The following is a 17,405-nucleotide window of genomic DNA, read 5'->3' as shown; positions in this document are numbered from 1 at the left end:
TGGCACCAGAAGTCACAAGATTACCTCAGAATTGTATCTTTGATGTTTTAAAGTATGCTTTATAGCCTTGCAAGAAAAGCCTGAATGCATGAACTGAATTCAGTTGCTGAAATGAAGTCTCCCTAACAGGGAAGGAGAGACGTTTTGAGATGTATGAGCTACTGCATACATCTTACTGGAGAGTTCCCAGAAATAGTGAGGGCTTCCCAGCATCATGAGCAACATCAAAGCAGAAAACAGCAGACAGACCCCTTTCCAAGAGAGCTGCAGCCTCACTGCTGGACTTAGTGTCAGGGTGCCTGGCTGCAGTTTTTACCTTTGCAGAGAGTGGGAGAAAGAGGGAGACTGACTCACTCCAGAGCTAAGACTAAGCACTGCTGCTCTGCCTTGTATTTTCCTGGAGAAAAAAGGGGGACTTGTGCCATCATCCTCCTTGTTTGAACGTTTGAGAAGGCTCTTGCCTTGCTATCTGGAAAAAAAACAGAGAGACTCCCAGTGAGATACCGTGCCTAGTGCTCTAAATTGTCATACATCAATGTCTGTCTCCGTGTAGAAAAGGAAGCTGTGTCGCACTGCACGTTAACTGTACATAGTCACGGCTTTCACTTAGGGTCTTAAATCTTTTTTTTTTTTTTTGTCTTTCTGTCACCATTGTGTGGATTTTACTGCAGCCCTATGGTATTTCAATATCTTGTACACAATCCTTTGCAAGTATGTGCCTTCGCACGCTTGAAACACTGACATGTCCGCTAAGGACAAAGAATGACTGTGAAATTGCAAAGCATTTTTTTCCATGAAACTTCAGGAGTTTGTTGCTAAGCTTAGCCGATGCTCCTTTTAGGACCGACCCAAAATGCTGGATACTGGTTTTGACCCTTCCATTTATCTGTCCTTTAATATTTTGCTTTGTCCTCAAAAGTGACATATTAATAGGAAAAAAAAAAAAAAGGCTGTCTTTATTTCCTCCCTTGTTTTTCTTTCCTGAAAACTATGTCTGTAGCCTTTCTGCCTTTTGCTTGCACAGTCCACTGAGCAATAACACAAGTCTTATTTTATTCCCAAGTGGGAAGGAAGAGCTGGGACTCTGAGTCTTGCTGAAGTCTGAGAAAGGAGGTTTCTTTTATAACTTGCAAATAAAAACCTGCTAGTGTGAAATACAAAAGCGTTTTCAAATAGGAAGAATGGGATTGCCTTACAGCTCTGTGCTGTACTCTGCTGCAGAACAGTTTTCCCAAATGGACCGCTGCACAGGCGGGACAGAACTTTGTAATGGTGTGTGGGTTAGTTTGCGGGGAGGAGAGGAGCACGCAGCACCTTTTCTCTTGCTTTTATGGTTTGAATGAGGTTGTGGCTTTTAGGAAAGAAGCCACACACCTCTCTGGCTGGCTGCCTGCCTCTCTGCTGTAGAGTCATAGCCCTACAGCAAGATCTTGGTGATCTACCTGGGGGGCTGTGAATGCCAGGCTTAAGGCACTGTTGAATCTTGCCAGGCAAGAGGTGTGTGTCACAGCTCATGTTTCCTGGTACATGCATCGTGCTAGAAAATGCTGCTATTCTCTCTCTTATGTGAGGTTGCAATAATAACAGACCCACTCTTGTTGAACTACAGAAATTGGTAGTACTCTATTTAATGTTGAAAGTGCTAAAGGTTGCTGTTGTGGCGAATTCTTTGCAAGCTTTTGCACTTCTAAACACATGACACTCTGTTGTCTCTAATGTTGGGCTGCCATTGGCAGACTTCCCGTTACATAATGTTGACCCATATTTGTGATATGTGACATTTTTTGCTAAACACTGTCAGGGATAACCTGTCACAGAATAAGCTTTCTGATGCTAAGACTCTGTCATCCTTTAGCACAAATGTAACTTGTGCCTCAGACAATGCTATTCCTTGTTAAGACAAGCAGAGTACAGTTCTTTCAGGTAAGAAAAACAAGAGAGTATTGCGTGCTTTGAGACTGAAATACCTAGGACTAAATTCACCGCAGAATGATTGCATGATAGAATCACGTCTGGGAGTAATTTGAGCTTTAAACAATATTGAGACCCAGCCCAGGTGATGGGAGTAGCGATTGGCTGAAGGAAGCATGAAGTCTGAAGGGTGACTCTGCAAAATGCTGTCTCAGGCAGGTCCAGCTTGTTTCATGCTTCAGAAAAGCAGAGCTGTGGGAAAGGTTTCTCTGCTCTACTATTCCACTGAAGTCTGCCAGTATTTGTAGACTTAACCAGTCTTTTCTTCAAAAAAAAAAAAAGTGTAATGGTGTGGGGAGACAAATAGATATAGCTCAGCCAGGGGTTATTGCTAAAAGCTGAGAAATGAGACACCTTGGAGGAATGGGAACCTACTCCCAACGCGGTCTGCTTTCAAAGAGCTATGCAAAATCCATCCGTTCTTAAAAACCTGATTTCAGTTGCACAGAATAAAAAGTAGAGGAGAGAAAGGTGTGTAAAATAGAGGCAGAGAGAATAAAATGGGAATTCTCTCAGTATTCAGGAACAGAGTCTGCTTCAAATGGACTTTATATAATGTTGTAGCAAGGAAGTAACAAGATTGTGTGAGCTGCTGAAGCGTCTGCCACATTGTGGGAAGGAACGAATGTAGAACATAAGGCCGAGAGACTAAATACACCGTCTTCAGAGAAAGAAATTTTCCAGCCTTACGTAGGAGATGACTGTGTGCTAAGAATGGTTGCAATATTGAGGAGAAAGGTTTTGCTTCTGTGCAAGAAATGAATGCTTGTCAGAGCCAAAATTAAAACCTGATGAATGTAGTCTCACCCACTTTCATTTCTTCCTCTCAGATTCTACGTTTGTCCTCATTCTGTCTGTGCATCCATTCATATATTCCTCTTCCTTCCCACCTCCCCATTGACTCACACTCTCCCTCCCTGTTTGTTATTGCTTCCTTTTCATTTTCTCTTCCTTTAGGTTTCCTTCCCACTCATTCTATTTCTCCTCTGCCTGACCCCCCTGCACGCATTTTCCTTCATGGTGAAAAAACAGCAGAGAGACAAAGAAGAGGCAAAAATAGAAGACGAGCGAGGAAGGGAGAGGGCGAAGAGGAGACAGTGCAGGAAGGGTGCTCAGCATTGCACCTTCTCCCCATGCTGCACTACAGATCTTTGAAGGTGCTGCAGGAGTCAGGGCTCTTAAAGCCTGTTCCTTTCTCCCAGGCAGCAGCATGTGGCAGTGGCTTTGTGAAAGGTAACGCTAGAGCTCATTTCCTCAGATTAGCGTCCCTAGAAACCGTAATAAAGAATGGAATAATCCCAAAATCCAGCAGGCAGCCACCCTTGTGATAAACATCTGGCTGTGTGTGGAGCTTGCTACCACGCCAGATCAGCAAGGACATGGTAGGAGACTGGATGGCTCTTGGGACTCCAAAATGGGAAATAGGAGCTTTAGGAGTACTCCAGACTTGCTGGTATGCAGTGCTGACCAAGATACATCACTGCCTCATGCTTGTCATGGGCCTGTGTGCAGTGAACTGCTGTTCCTCAAAGCAGCCGGCGCTGCTGTCTCAAAATGGACGGCCAAATGTTGCCAATTTCGGTTTAATGAAAAAACAAAGAGGTGCCAGCAATGCTTATTGCGACATGCGGTAGGAAATGGGCTGAAACCACTTTATCTGTAGACTGGTGATGCCATCTGAGCACGATGAGCTTGATCCCAAAGTCGATCTGTAAACTGGAGAAAGTGCTACCCTCCTGCAGCCCCTGAGGCTCCGAGGCTGCTCCTTCATCCACCCTGCGGACCTGTGGTGAGGAGGGAGCCCAGCTGCCACACCCACAGGGGGTGCAGTGCTGCACAAGTTTTAATTTCTTCTCCTATTGCTCTTTATTTACATTTTCTCCTTTTCTGGCCCTGTTCTTGTTCCAGAAACTGTTAACCAAGATGGAATTGTTGCTCCGCCGCCCCCCGCCCCCCCCCCCCCCCCCCCCCAAATCTTCCTTTTCACAAAAGCTTGGAAGAAATAGCACCAGTACACTGCGGGTTATTTCTCGTTCCCACAAAAAAAAGCAGGAGGGAAGCATGCAGGGCAGAAAGCCAGAAACGACTCATTCCTGTACCCTGTCCTGCCCTCTATAACCGTCTGCCAGCTTTTCTTGTTTTATCAATTTAACAACGGATAATATTTCTTTCTTCAAATTCTTGCGTAACTGAAGGATCGAAGCGAACGCACGCAGCCCTTGCGGTTTAGTGTGATTTACATACAGTGGTTGTGGTGTACTGCGTGCTTTGGGCAGGGGAATCAGTACCCGCCGGTTGTTGGGGTTTCTGTGTTGATGCGACTCTCCTTGGGTTATGGAGTAACCTCGAAACAAAACGCAAGCCGGCGCCCAGCAGGACAGGTGCGGGCGGCTGTGCCCCGAGCCGGCGCCCAAACCGGCGGGGTTTAACCCCCAGGGCCCTCCGCTGCCGCCGCGCAGGCCGCGGGCAGCAGAGGCGCGGGCGCGGCCGAGGGGCCCGCGCGCCCGCTGGGGCGCCTCCCGCCGGCCGTTACTAACGGTCGCCGCGTGCCCGGGGGACTGCGGGCTGTGAGGGAGAGGGAAGGGCCGGGCGAGGCGGCTGGCGGGGCCGGGGAAAGCACGGGCGAGGCGGCTGGCGGGGCCGGGCCGCGCCGGGCGAGGCTGGCGGCGGCGGGCAGGGGGGGAGCTCGGGGGGCCGCGGCGCCGCTCCCCGCCGCCGTTACATAAGGAGGGGTGGGGGAGGGGAGCGCGCCCGGCCGCCGTTTTGAGGCGGCGGCGGCGGCCCCTTTAACCGCGGAGCCCGGGCTGCGATCGGTGCGCGCCTCTCTGCTGCCCCCTCCCCGCCTCGCTGCAGTGACAAATCCGCTCCCCGCCCGCCTCCGCCGAGCCCAGCCGAGCCGGGCGGCGCCGGGAAGCGCTGCCGCGCGGCTCTGCACCGCCCGCCCGCCGCGGAGCCGGCCAGCCCCAGCCCCAGCCCCGGCGGCGCGACAGCAGGGAGCGGCGAGGGGCGCGATGGAGGCTCCGCGCCTGGCGCACACCATGAGCAGCCCCACTAGCCCCTGCGAGGAGGTGATCAAGAACCTGAGCCTGGAGGCGATTCAGCTCTGCGATAGGGACGGTAAGTCCGGGCTCGACGCGGCTAATCCCTGTAGACGCAAGATGCTGCTGCCCTCATGGATGCTAATGCAAATTAATCCCCGCGGCGTATGGTCCTTTGTTATCCCCCATGTATTTGTAGGTGCAAGTGTTCCCCACCCCTCCCGCCGCCGCCGCCACTCTCCTGCCATTGAGAACAAAAGAAAAAAGAGAAGGTTGCACCTTGCTGGAGGGAAGGGAGGGAAACCCGCCGCTCGCTAAGCCGTCCCTTGCGTTGCAGTGCGTTTACCCCTGGGCGAGCCTGCTGCACAGCCCTGCCCCTGCCAGGAATGGACGCTGGGGTTTTTTCTGGGAGAACTAGAGCAGGCGCTGCAGGGAGTCCGGATCTAGAGACGGGGTAGTGGCCCTGGTGGGTTTTTTGTTATCCGTGATCTCCAAACTGCTTTGTATTGTAGGGCAGTTCCTGCGCTTAAAATACACAGGCGAGTCTGCTGGCTGGCCTGGGCTAGCGGCGAAACTTGTTGCCGGTCGCTTGTGCGAGCGATAAGGCGGGGAGCGGGCCGACACTGGGGCGCGCAAGATGGGGCTCGGGGGGAGCGGGCGGCGGCGGGGCCGGCGGTTCAGCACCGCGGACAGCAGCGCGCCGGCGGCGGGCCCGGGCGGTGCCGTGCCGGGCGGCCGCAGCCCGCGGGGAGCGCGGTGCCCGGGGGCAGCGGTAGTCCTTCCCCTGGAGGGCACGGCTGGACCGTCGGACAGATGAAGTTCGGGGTCTGGAGTTGCAGGTGCGGATGTTAAAGGTTATCCGGGTCGAAGCAACCAGATAAATGTCAGGTGGTGACGAGGGACAGCCAAAACAAATTTACGTGCTTGAAGCACCACTGAAAGCCGACTATGGTAGGAGTGAAGTAGTATCGGTTATGCACAACTATGACTGACAAAACTGGACGGAGAAACTGATTGTCAAACACTGAAAAAATATTTTCTTGTAGAGTGGCATAGAATTTGTGTTCATATACCACATTATTCTCAGCTTCTCATTTGACGCTGAATTATCAAAAATAGCTTCTCATTTTTTGAGGCAAAATGTGCTTTGGGTGTGGAATATATGTTACCTGGTAAATATACCGAGGAATGGAGATACTGTGTTAGTGAATGGTACAGTTGAATTAATGAAACTATTTCCCTGTTGTGAGTGTATTTTTGGAGCGTAACTGTTATAGGGGATGGTTATAGAAAGGCAGTCCAGCTTTCTCAATTATGTTTTTACAAATTAGTTGTGATGAAATACTTCACTTTTTTGACCTAGGCAGACTTAATATTTTAGATGCTGGATTTTTGTAAGCTCTTTAATTTTCTTGAAATATTTGAGAAATTGACGAGGCATTGAAGTCTTTTCAGTAGTTATTTTTATAGCTGCATTGGAAATTCTTTGATTTTTTTTTAATCTTTGAATTAAGATCTACTATGCACTGCCATCCACTCATGCCTAACTCACTGCCTAGAGAAACTGAACTATGTTTATAGTAGCGGAGGCTAGACCATTCTTTTGTTAAAACACTTTTTCACGTATATTTGTTTTTATTAATACTAGAGAGAAATGAAAATAGATTAATTATGCAGTCCTTCCTATTTGTCTACCCCAAGTAATTGTAGTGAAGTACTCCATGTTAATCATGGCAGATGAAAAAAAGCAAATGGAAAAATGTAGTATTTTTAATTCCCTTTTGAATAGGCTTCACTGGAAAATAACAACTTTCCTGTAGGTCTGGCTTTACAAACTGATCTTCATCAAGTAAGCCACTATCATACAGGGTCATTGCTTTCTACCGTACATAGTTGAATTTCTGAAGGAGGCACCTATATCAGGCATGTAAAATACGCAACTCAGTGCCTAATTTAGCACCAGACTACACTTGAGCGTACTTCAGTATTTCCTACAGGTGGCACTTATGTATCAAAAAGCTTGTTTTAACGGGAACATAAGCAAGCAAAGGTTAGGGCATTAAACTTTCTAGGTAAGCGCACAAACGTATACGCAACACATTGAGATCCCTAATTGTGTACGTGGGTTTCGTTAGTGCATTTTGTATTATAAATACAAATTACAATTTATTTTAGGGTATCTTTGTTGTAAAAGATGTAGTTCTTAAGGTGATATGTTGGCATCACTAAGGTTAATCAAAGTTTTGTGATTAATATCAATATATTACCCATAGTGAATTAAAAATATGCTAGATTTTCGTATTTTGAAAATGTCCTTGATCTCTAAGCTGTAGTAACTGTAAAGGCAATCAATGAAACGATAACACCACGTATCCACCTATGATAAATTCTGCAGCACACTTAGTTTGGAATTGCAGGCAATGCTGCACTATAAACATAAGCAATAATGGAATATTTGTGCAGATAACAAAATATTTTCCTTGTTCTCTAAGATACAGGAGTTAATATTACAACGTTTTGTATTCAGAAAACTGGGTTACACCTCCTATGGACGTATATGCAGGAGCCAGAAATCCAGGAACTGGAGTGAGCAATTAATAATATCACAACAATTCATATCTTTTTAGATTTTTTTCTGTTTTTTTCAGTGTTTTTTTTACAAGCATTGTCATCTCTCTTAATGAATCAAAACCATTTAGAAAACTTACAAATGTCAAATAAAAGAAAACAAATGTATGCATTTTGGACATTATTAATTTTTAAAACAAAAACACCTGGTAAGATTTGTTTTAAAGTCAATGCAGCATTATAAAGCCAATTATCAGCTCTTTTTTTCAGCATTCTCTGTTATTTACAAATGCATCTTGCATTATTTTTTCTTATTATTTTAGGTGGGTCTACTAGGACAGCTTAGTATTAGTCTATTGTACAGTTTAACATGTAGTTCCTTAGAACTCTGTTGAACTCACTTTGTGTATAGGAAAAAGTGTATCATTTGTTATTTTCCTTTGCCATATTTGAACATTGCAGCCATATTTCTGTAAACTTAGGCCAGGAAAGAATGTTTAATCTGTGCCAAAAATTCTGGTGACCATTTTATAAAATTTGTATTAGCCCTACCTAGGGATTAAGCCTTTAGTAGATGAATGCCCTTTGTGTCATGAGCACACAAATTCTATGAAAATATATCTAACTTCAGAAAATCATAAGCCTTTGAAAAAAACTGTGCTTTTCACAGAGTTGGTAGAACAGTCTTAGATTTTAGCAGCTGAATTTCCTGAAGCTCCACATTGTGGTTGTGCAGCGCTCCCCCTACAGATACTGCACTTTGGCTGCCGAGGTCCTGCCAGAATGGCAGCAGTGATGCTGTCATCTGCTTTCTGTGCTCTTACAGTTGACATAGCTGGAAAGCAGAAGACACCTATCAGAACGCAGAAAGGAGAAAAGCAGAGCAACAAACCTTCAACGAGGATGTTGGAACTTGGGAGACATGGACTGGGGAGAGGGGGAAGAAAACTGGCTCAGAAGGCACATGGGCTTGTTGCTAATAAAGACTGAGGCAGTGGCTGGTCAAGGGTGGAAGAACAGGAAAGGCTTAGAAGCTGAGGATGTTTGTGAGGATTAGATTAAATGGGAAGGCAGAAGTGGGCAAAACGACCCTGAATGAGAACAGGAAAAGAAGATGAAGGAGCGGGGGAATAATCCAAGTTCGGGCAGGGTACCCAGGGAAGTAAAGCTGGGAAAAGAGATGAGGGGGCGTTCACCCAGATTAGATTAATTGGGTGAATGAGGATGGAATGAGAACTGGGAACCTGTGAAGAGTAAACCTGGAGACCTGTCTGCAAAGAAGAGACAGAAAGTACAAGAATGTGGAGGGGGGAACTGGGCAGTTTGGACCACAGACGTTAGGAGTAAAGGAATGGAACTAGGACTTACTGAGCAAAGAGACTGGGACTGAAAGGAGGAAGGAAGGAAGGAATTCATTCATAGGAAAGAGGAACAGGACTTTTGAAGTGTGACTGCGGAGTAGAAGAAGAGGTGACAAAGGAACAGGGCAGAAGTAGCCATGTTTTGGCGTGACAGCCAGAGAAGGGTCAGTGCGTATCAGCACGTGCCATCTTCCAAAGCCACACACAACCCCAGGACACCAAATTCTCCTTGTTCATTCGCTAGCAAAGAGGTCTAAAATTCATTGGTAAAGTGCAACATCTGTTTTCAGTGCTTATCTGTGTGAAGAATGGCAGTCTGGTGGTACGGCTGATGGTTGGGCCATTAGCTCAAATGGTAGCATCTGTGCCTGTTGCTGCACTCCTAAATGTTCCAGCGCTGCAGGTTACCCATATGAGAATTGATATGAAGCCACAAGTAGATTTTTAATCTTTTTTTTTTTAGTTGCTATTTTGTAAAACCTAAGAAATTGCAGACATAAAATAGGTTATTAAGGTTACCGAATTGAGCACTCAGAACTAGGAAATGGTGAAAGTTCAGTCCTCAGTGCAGAACCGGCATGGTGTTTGGATGTTTAATGTTGTGTAGTGAATACTGGGGATATTGAATAGCGTGTTGTAAACAAGGTGGGGGAAGAAAGAATGGAGAGAGACATTTAGTTCTAACCTGGAGTCTATTCCAGACTTTCTGTATGGAACTGAGCAAGAGCTACCTACTTTCAAAGAGGTTTGTTACTTGTTGTGTTTCTCCTTTTCTGGGTGTTTGGTCCTGGTACCATAGTGTCAGGACTTCAGGGGTACTGAGAGTCAATAGCAGCAGCTGACTTCAGTGAGAGTAGGACTTTGAACGTACAAAGCACAGTGCTAAATGCTTTGAGAAAAGAGATGTTAACCACCTTAAATAGGCACTGAAAGTTAGTAACCATCTTTTAACTTCTCTGTGCCTCAGTTTTCCACGTGTAAAATGGAAGCAGTGTTATTGCCTCCCCTCACAGAGATGTTTTCAAAATAAACTAATGAGTGTTTGCTAAGCAGCCAGGCACTGTAGTAGCCTGGAAAACCCATGAGGTGCATGGAAAAACCCACAATGAAATTCATAATTTTGTCTTCAGAGGAGAATATAATAATGTGTAGCAAATAAGTCCTGAGACTACACCCTGAACAATAGCGAATAGCTGTTACAAGAAAAATAGTTCATTATGTACGCACTATTCATTATGTATGCTGAATGAGTCAGAATTTATATGGGAAAAAATAGTATGTAATCATGCAGTTAAAGACTATATAATAATCTGAACAAACAAAGAGGCTAATTTAAGGTTATTCAAGTATGCTTCATTCTGATGTTTTCTAACTATTGGTGGCTTAAACTATACAATCTCACTAACGTGCTTTTAAAGTTTGGGTTTGTTTTTTTTCTGTGTTCACTTCATGTATCTGAACATAGTATTTGGGTATCAGGATCAGAACCAGAATTGGTATCTTGGCCAGTTTCAGTTGCATAAAGCAATTTCATCACCTTCCAAACACTTGACACCATCAAAATTGTTTAGTCTAACAAGCTTGTATAAAAGCATTATATCATACAAGCTAAGATGTCATTTCTGTTTGATGTAAACAACTTGCATCTTTGGCTTTCCATGTTATTTGAGCATGTCTCATGTTTTCTTATTTATTTCAGAAGTTTATTATGCTGCTGGATTTATTGGAGCATTCTGAAAGATATTTCTAGAGTTTGTAAATGGGAGTTTTCATGGCTGTATCATGTACACATCTGCCTTTCAAACAGAAGGGATAAAGTGGCATCATCTAGTCTCCAGATGCATTCTTCAAATCCCATGTTTGGCATTATGGAGCAGTATTGCTGCTATTTCTGAAATGTTATCCTGTGAGTCTCAGAGATGGGGCAGAATTTAATTTCAAGGTAGACTCCTTGCATAGCTGTTTGGTTTTTTTTTTAAACTATGAGAGTTCTCAGCACAGGAATAAACAATTCATATTTTCGTATCCAGCATAACAGAGAGGTGCTTGTAACTGTGATATTTTGATAGGACACAAGATTCAGAGGCATGTTTATTGTTTTTTTTTCCTCTTCCCACCTGCAAGTTTGGAGATTTAAATTCACTCTCTTCAAAATGCAAGCTGTATCACTTTTCTAGGGTTTGAATGATGGAATGGCCAACTAAGAAATGTATTTCTTCCATAAAATTTCATGTGGCTGAACTTAAAAATAGCAAGTTGTTTTTTTTTTTTTTTGTGGCAAGCAATAACGCTGCTTCAGGTAGGAGCTAAAATCTACTACATATCTTCAAAAGCTCTGTTGTTGCAAAGAAAAATGCTTACTATGCTTTTAGCTTTACATTCTTGCCAGAGACTAAGATTTTCGCATGTAATATTCCTTACTGTTAGGACACAGAAAAATATTAAATGGAGACAAGCAACTATTTTAAAGTCTTCATGAATGTTCTTTAGAATTGTGGAAGAGAAGAGAACTAATGATTTGCTTATGTCTTTCACTTCAGCTCACCATTGCAAGTATTTTATCCTGTCTTGTTTTATATCAGAAGCAATGATGCCACTAATAACTAGCGAGACTTTGCTAGAAACAGACTATTCAACATTCCTGTGGCAAGAAATGTAGTCATCACCATTCTTCCTTTATATTCTTTAATTTTTAGGGTTATTTTCCTGCCTTCTTCCTCCCTCATCAGCTCCTTTTAGAGCTTTATGCCACTTAAATCTGTGTAATTGATTATTAACTATTTTAACTGGCAGTGACCAAGTTATATATTATTAGCTATTTAAGTCTTGCCTGGTATTCTCTTTGTGCTCCTATTGATTCAATTATTCTCCACTGAAACTTTTCTAGATCCTTTATAAAGCAACTGAAATGCTTGATGTGTAATTATGCCCAATTCACATGCAGAAGCACTGTTCTCTCCCAGTGCTATACGCTGATATTGCTAGGTTGAAACTCAAATATATAATGTGGGTTTTGTAGTTAATTTCTACTGATTGTTATAATTAAGGCTTTTTAAACATTACTGTCTCCCATGTATGTCCCTTCTTCTTTGTGTTTGTTTCAGATTATAGTTCCCAGATGCATTCTTTTATTTATTCTGTAACAGAAGCCATTTTATCATTTTCTGCCTATGTTTCTAAGCCATCTTGTGCTTGCAGCTCCTTCTATTTTGATGTTGTGTGCAATACAGAAATGTGATCTCTCTTTCCAGATCGTTCATAAAGATGCTTATTTAGCCTGGAACTAGCCACAGGCTCTATGGTAGCCCATTAGACACCTGAACTCCTTAGCTGTTTTGCAATGTATCAGTCTCATCTCTGCCAGCCAGTGTTCAGCCCTGCAGATCAGTAGTTCTTAATAAGTACAATGGCAAGAGGAATCATTTAGGCAAGAGAAATTCTACTCCCTCCAGCATCTGAGAAGCAGGAATGCCAAGCCAACCCCTCACTTAAAATTTCATGTATCTTCTGCAAATCTCAAAGACAGAACCTGTTTTTCTTGAGTAAGAGTTAAGCCGTTAGTATTCTCATAATCTGTTTCATCTTCCATCTTTAACTAGATGTAGCAATTTTCTTCTCGGCCTGCGAATCTGATGGCTCTACCACCTCTGGTAAACTGTATTCTGAGCTTGCTTCTGCGAATTCGCTATTTACCCTGCAGTTATGTCTGTATAATCTAGATCAGAGTCTGCCCTACAGGCCACTTCATCTTTTACAGCACCTTTCCAGTGAGGTCCTTGGTCCCAGAGCCATAGCTTCTAGAACAAGCAGAATATTGCTTTTGTCATGTAAGGTGGGGGAGGAGAGACTATATCACCTTCTTATTTAGAGTTCTCTAGTATTTCATCACTCATTTTTGAATGGCTTCCAGTCAGGCATTGTTGTGTTCAATTGTCTCCAAAGGCTTGGTGAAGCTTATCTTCCTGACCTTGGGTTTTCCTTCTAGGACTTCTCTGCCTCATTAATTTTCCCTTTTTTTCCTCCAAAATCTAGAAAGATCTCCTCCTTTACCCATTCCTTGTAATTTCCTCCATGTTCTATTATTCATGTCTCTATATAGCAGATTTAGAGGCCCCAGCTTTTCTGAATAAGGTAGTTTTCAGTTCCCTTTGTGCTGCTGAAGTAGTGCCAGCATCTTTAACCACAATTGAGAAGGTAATCTTTAAAAGTCCTTACAGTCTGGGTTTGTTTTTCTTAGTCCACTTGGTACAGTAGGTACGTCTGCCGTATTGCCAGCATGCATGGCCTTTTGTGCTTTATGTGACCTGGAAGGCTATATTTAATTCTGGCTGAAAACAGCCTAGAATCATCCACTAAGTTTTCTCTTCTCTTTTGATAGAAGTTTTAGCATTTTACTTGCAGACTACTTTCTTCAAAAATTTATAAACATGTCTGAAAAAGTAGTACTAACTTTAACAATACATGATACATGTATAAAATATGTCACTACTATAGGAAAGTATGAACAAATACAATGTTTATGATGTTGGAACTAAAGAAAGCTCTGCTCCACGATCACTTCCTGTGGTTTCCACACTAGGTTTTGTTACACAGTGGAGCATCCTTTATTTAACCTTGAAAATGTTTCCTTCAGCACAGAAGCTTTGGTTAGCATTCGTTGTAGTGTTTGTAGCTGGATCAATTTTCACAGTGGTGTTTGTAGTTGAATCATTAATCAATTTTATTTTATTGTTTTCACAGAGTGTTCTTGTTTTATTTATGCTTGAATGAACAAGCTGTTTTGCATGGATGTTTTCAAAAACAATGATTAGCTATATTGTTTTTATAACCTACAACAGTTTCTCTGAGCTTTGACAGTCCTAGCTGCTGCCAGAAAGGGGAAACCTTAAAACTAATTTGGTGTTACTCTTTCATTCCTGCAGAATGACAGAAAGTATCATCAGAGTTGCACTCTTTCTTAGTTCCAAGTATGGAGTGCATCTGGAGTTTATTTCTCCAATGCTGTTAAGTCAGACACAGCTGGCAGCTCTAGGAGAAGCATAGTTTGAGGAATTCCCATGTTAAGCTTTGTATATCAATGCAGTCTTGTTAGGAGAATTCTGCAGTTGGCAATTGTCAGAAGCATCCCATAAATTTATTCCCTGAGTTGTTCCATTGGCTTCAATAAGACTTTGTGTAAAAACAAATTTGCATTCATAACATGGTATGATTAAGATCTTACAACTACTGTATTTTCATAACTTTGTTGTGTGTATTCTATCTTATTTCATACAGATAGGCATCTAATTTGGAATTTCTCTCTTTAGGTTGCAGTTTGTCTGGATTTCATCTATCTTTAGTTTTGGGCTAGAAATAACATTTTTAAAAGATTATTCTGGGGTTTTTTGAAGTTCACTTCTGTGTGTACTCATAGTTGAAGGCATATGGACTTTAAAATCAGCAGGATAAACGAGATGTTAAAAGGCTTTTTCAATCTTGGCCAGCCGTAAGTACTGGTATACAAGTATCACTGGAGTGATTCATGCTGTGTCATTGGTCCTTTTAATCCAACTTATGTAAAGGGAAATTATACATGAGTTTATATAAACTAAGGGATACAATTAAGAACAGAGTGAGCAGCAGATTGTATTTTAATGCTACTAAGGTGCATCTGATGACATAAAGTAAATATTATGCACTTACACTTTTATGATGGAATTTATGGTGGTAATGTAATATAAATGCTCAGTAGTAAACATGTGGCTTTCAGAGCGCTAATGTTTCTGATGAATTTCTAGCCTTTACATTTTTGATGTAATTTCAAGGCATATCTCTAATCACAGGAACTGAAAATCCCCAAACCTATCTGCTCACTGAATCCGTTACATCACAGAGAAGTTCTGTCCCTCTTGTGTGGAACATACTGGAATTTTAGCCAGTGTTACCTGTTCTCTGATGACACAGCTACTACCTTACCCTTCATGAAAGGACAGATTTGAGCAGTAAGACTTGACACACACTTTATTGGGATTGTCTCACCTCTGCCCATGTGTAGAGATTACTTTCTCTTCCCCCTTAGATGGAGGCACCTGAAATGCCAGGTACATTTTGTTGTTTCCTCTGTGAACTGCTTCGTACCATGCTTTAGAACCTCGACCCATGGAATATGTTGCTTCTGAACTTCACTTTGTCACTCTGTTTAGGTGTGACAAATCATATTTGTAAATTTTTTGTATGTGTAATATGTGTAAATCATATTTGATTTACAGGGATCTGCGTATAGCAGCCTTTCTAGAATATGAGAGTTTAATTTCAAGTTTCGTGAAACATCAGGTAGCCCTAGGTGTGCCCCAGCATGACCTGTGTAGTAGGAACATGTCTAGTACTCTGTGCTTTCTCATAACTGTACAAGTGCAGGGAGGACAGAATCAGGTTCCTTATGTAAAAAATAAAATACTGATTCTCTTCCTTCTATTTTTGTATATTCTGTAATGCTCAGCTGGTTTCTGGGTCACTTCCTTGAGCAAACCATCAGCAAACCACCTAGGCTGTCTGGTGAGGCTGTCAGCCCTAATGCAAGTGTGCAGTAATTGAAATGGAAGCCATACATTGAAACTAAATTCTTCAGCATATCTTAGTATGCTTGTTATATTTAGCTCATATAGTAGGGAGTGTGAGTTGGAAAGCATTACTTGAGATGCTTTTAAATGCTGTAAATCCAAAAGATGAAAAACAAATCTAAATATGAATTATTTTAAAGTAACATACCAGGGGACTTGGTTGGCTTAGTGAATTTGTAGTAGACTGTGCAGCTATTCCTCCATAGTTAATAATTCAATTTTGTCTTACCATGATCACGACTGATCACTTGTCATGATCCAATGACTGTTTGATAGCCTGAACTACAAAAGACTTTGTAATGGAAACTGTTTAAAGTATCCAGCAGAGCTGTGCTTTTTAAAAAAAAAAAAATAAATCTGGAACTATTAAGGACCATGGCGTACCAATGGATTTGAAACATAGAATGGTTTGGGTTGGAAGGCTACCTTAAAGATCATCTGGTTCCAACCCCCTGCCATGGGCAGAGACACCTTCCACTAGACCAGGTTGCTCAAAGCCCCATCCCACCTGGCCTTGAACACTTCCAGGGATGAGGCATCCACAGCTTCTCTGGGCAACCTGTTCCAGTGCCTCACCACCCTCATAGTGAAGAAAGAAATTAATCAGATGATTCAAAATCTGATGGTTCAGAATTGTTATAGGTTTCTTTTAACTTAATTGCATCAAAACTTCAGTTTGAGTTTTCTCCCCTTCATTAGACAATCTTCGTGAGAGAATCTACATGAGAGATCTGTTACAAATGCCATCAGAACATGAAAATGATGAGCTGGAGTCAAGACTTTTATAAACCCACACAGTTTATATGCTATACCGTGTCTGAATGAGGGGTGAATTCTAACATGGTGAAAACTCTGCTTAAAGATTTCTTTTGACTACAGTATTCATAGCTGTGTCATGTATATTCTAGTATCTGTGATAAGCTTGAACTCATTGTAGCCTTCCCCTTGATAGGGAGTATTTATCAGGGTGGTCTCTCATTTCTACATGCTTGCCTACCTTAACGAAACTGACAGCAACCTACGTTATCTATGCACTCTCTACTTTTGTCAGAGATTCAAAAGTTAGTAACTGTCAACCAGTTGCAGACCCGCATCCAAAGACCTTGACTGTGTTTGCCCTAGGAAACCAGCTAAAAATGAAACAAACCAGAACAACTCCAGCTCCTGCCAAAAAAGGCTCTCAAAACCCCTATATCTTTTATTTGTCAGGGCCTGAGAGAAAGTCTGAAACCTGCATAAAATTTAAATTAAAAAAATGGTACAGGTTACAGAGTAGAATCTCCTGAACTATTGTGAATATGTAATAGATTTCAAATCACAGTTAAAAAGCACAAACTGGTGTAAAACAGAGCCAAATTCTATTCCTTACAAGAGATCTGTGTGAAAAGCACACTGCAATTACCAGTGCGCTGAAGTAAAGAAATGCTCATTCATGCTGCAGACTGCCAGCATATCCAGTGAGTAACAAAAGCCCACTCATGCTGAGCACCCTACTTTCTCAAGAAAAATGCTTAGCAAAATTGTGTTCCCCAGCCTTGAGTTCTCTCTGCTGCCCTTCCAGTGACGGGTTTTGCCTTTCTCTCTGGGCTTCCCTTTGCTTGAAAGAAAAGTGAGTCTTAAATGAAAATCCTTGTGCAATCAAGGCAGTTGCAGTTTTCAGACAAGCTGGCAGGTCAAATTAAAGCTCACGTGAATATAAGGCTGCCTCTCCTTGCTCGATTTGAACTCACATGACTTAACTTGAAGTAGAGAACACATTTTTTGTTTTGATTAAGACACAGCTGCAATAAATGGCACAAGCTGTTGCCAGCCAAATAAGAATGAGGTAAACAAGTATGAGCGTGAGGTTCATGGTAATAAACTAAAAT

The 17,405-nt window shown here is 42.5% G+C and overlaps 1 protein-coding gene across 3 annotated transcripts in view; it reads left to right on the top strand.

The window, feature by feature from the left end:
• The window catches only part of PHYHIPL (phytanoyl-CoA 2-hydroxylase interacting protein like), a 135,620-nt gene that overhangs the window by 93,291 nt on the left and 24,924 nt on the right, over positions 1–17,405 (top strand). Inside the window, exon 1 of one of the 3 annotated variants that reach the window (XM_087764873.1) lies at positions 4,852–5,088. The exons of the other annotated variants lie outside the window; for them this stretch is intronic. Within the exon in view, the coding sequence (XP_087620999.1) occupies positions 4,983–5,088 (106 nt within the window). The 5' untranslated portion in view covers positions 4,852–4,982. Of the gene's footprint in view, positions 1–4,851; positions 5,089–17,405 lie in introns of those variants that run through there. 3 annotated transcript variants of the gene reach the window in all.

Source organism: Nipponia nippon, unplaced genomic scaffold (genome assembly GCF_047370975.1).
Source record: "Nipponia nippon isolate SJK-2023a ecotype South Korea unplaced genomic scaffold, ASM4737097v1 scaffold_3, whole genome shotgun sequence".
NCBI lineage: Eukaryota > Metazoa > Chordata > Aves > Pelecaniformes > Threskiornithidae > Nipponia > Nipponia nippon.
The sequence above is the reverse complement of the archived record's forward strand: the minus strand, read 5'-3'. Positions and strand labels throughout refer to the sequence as shown.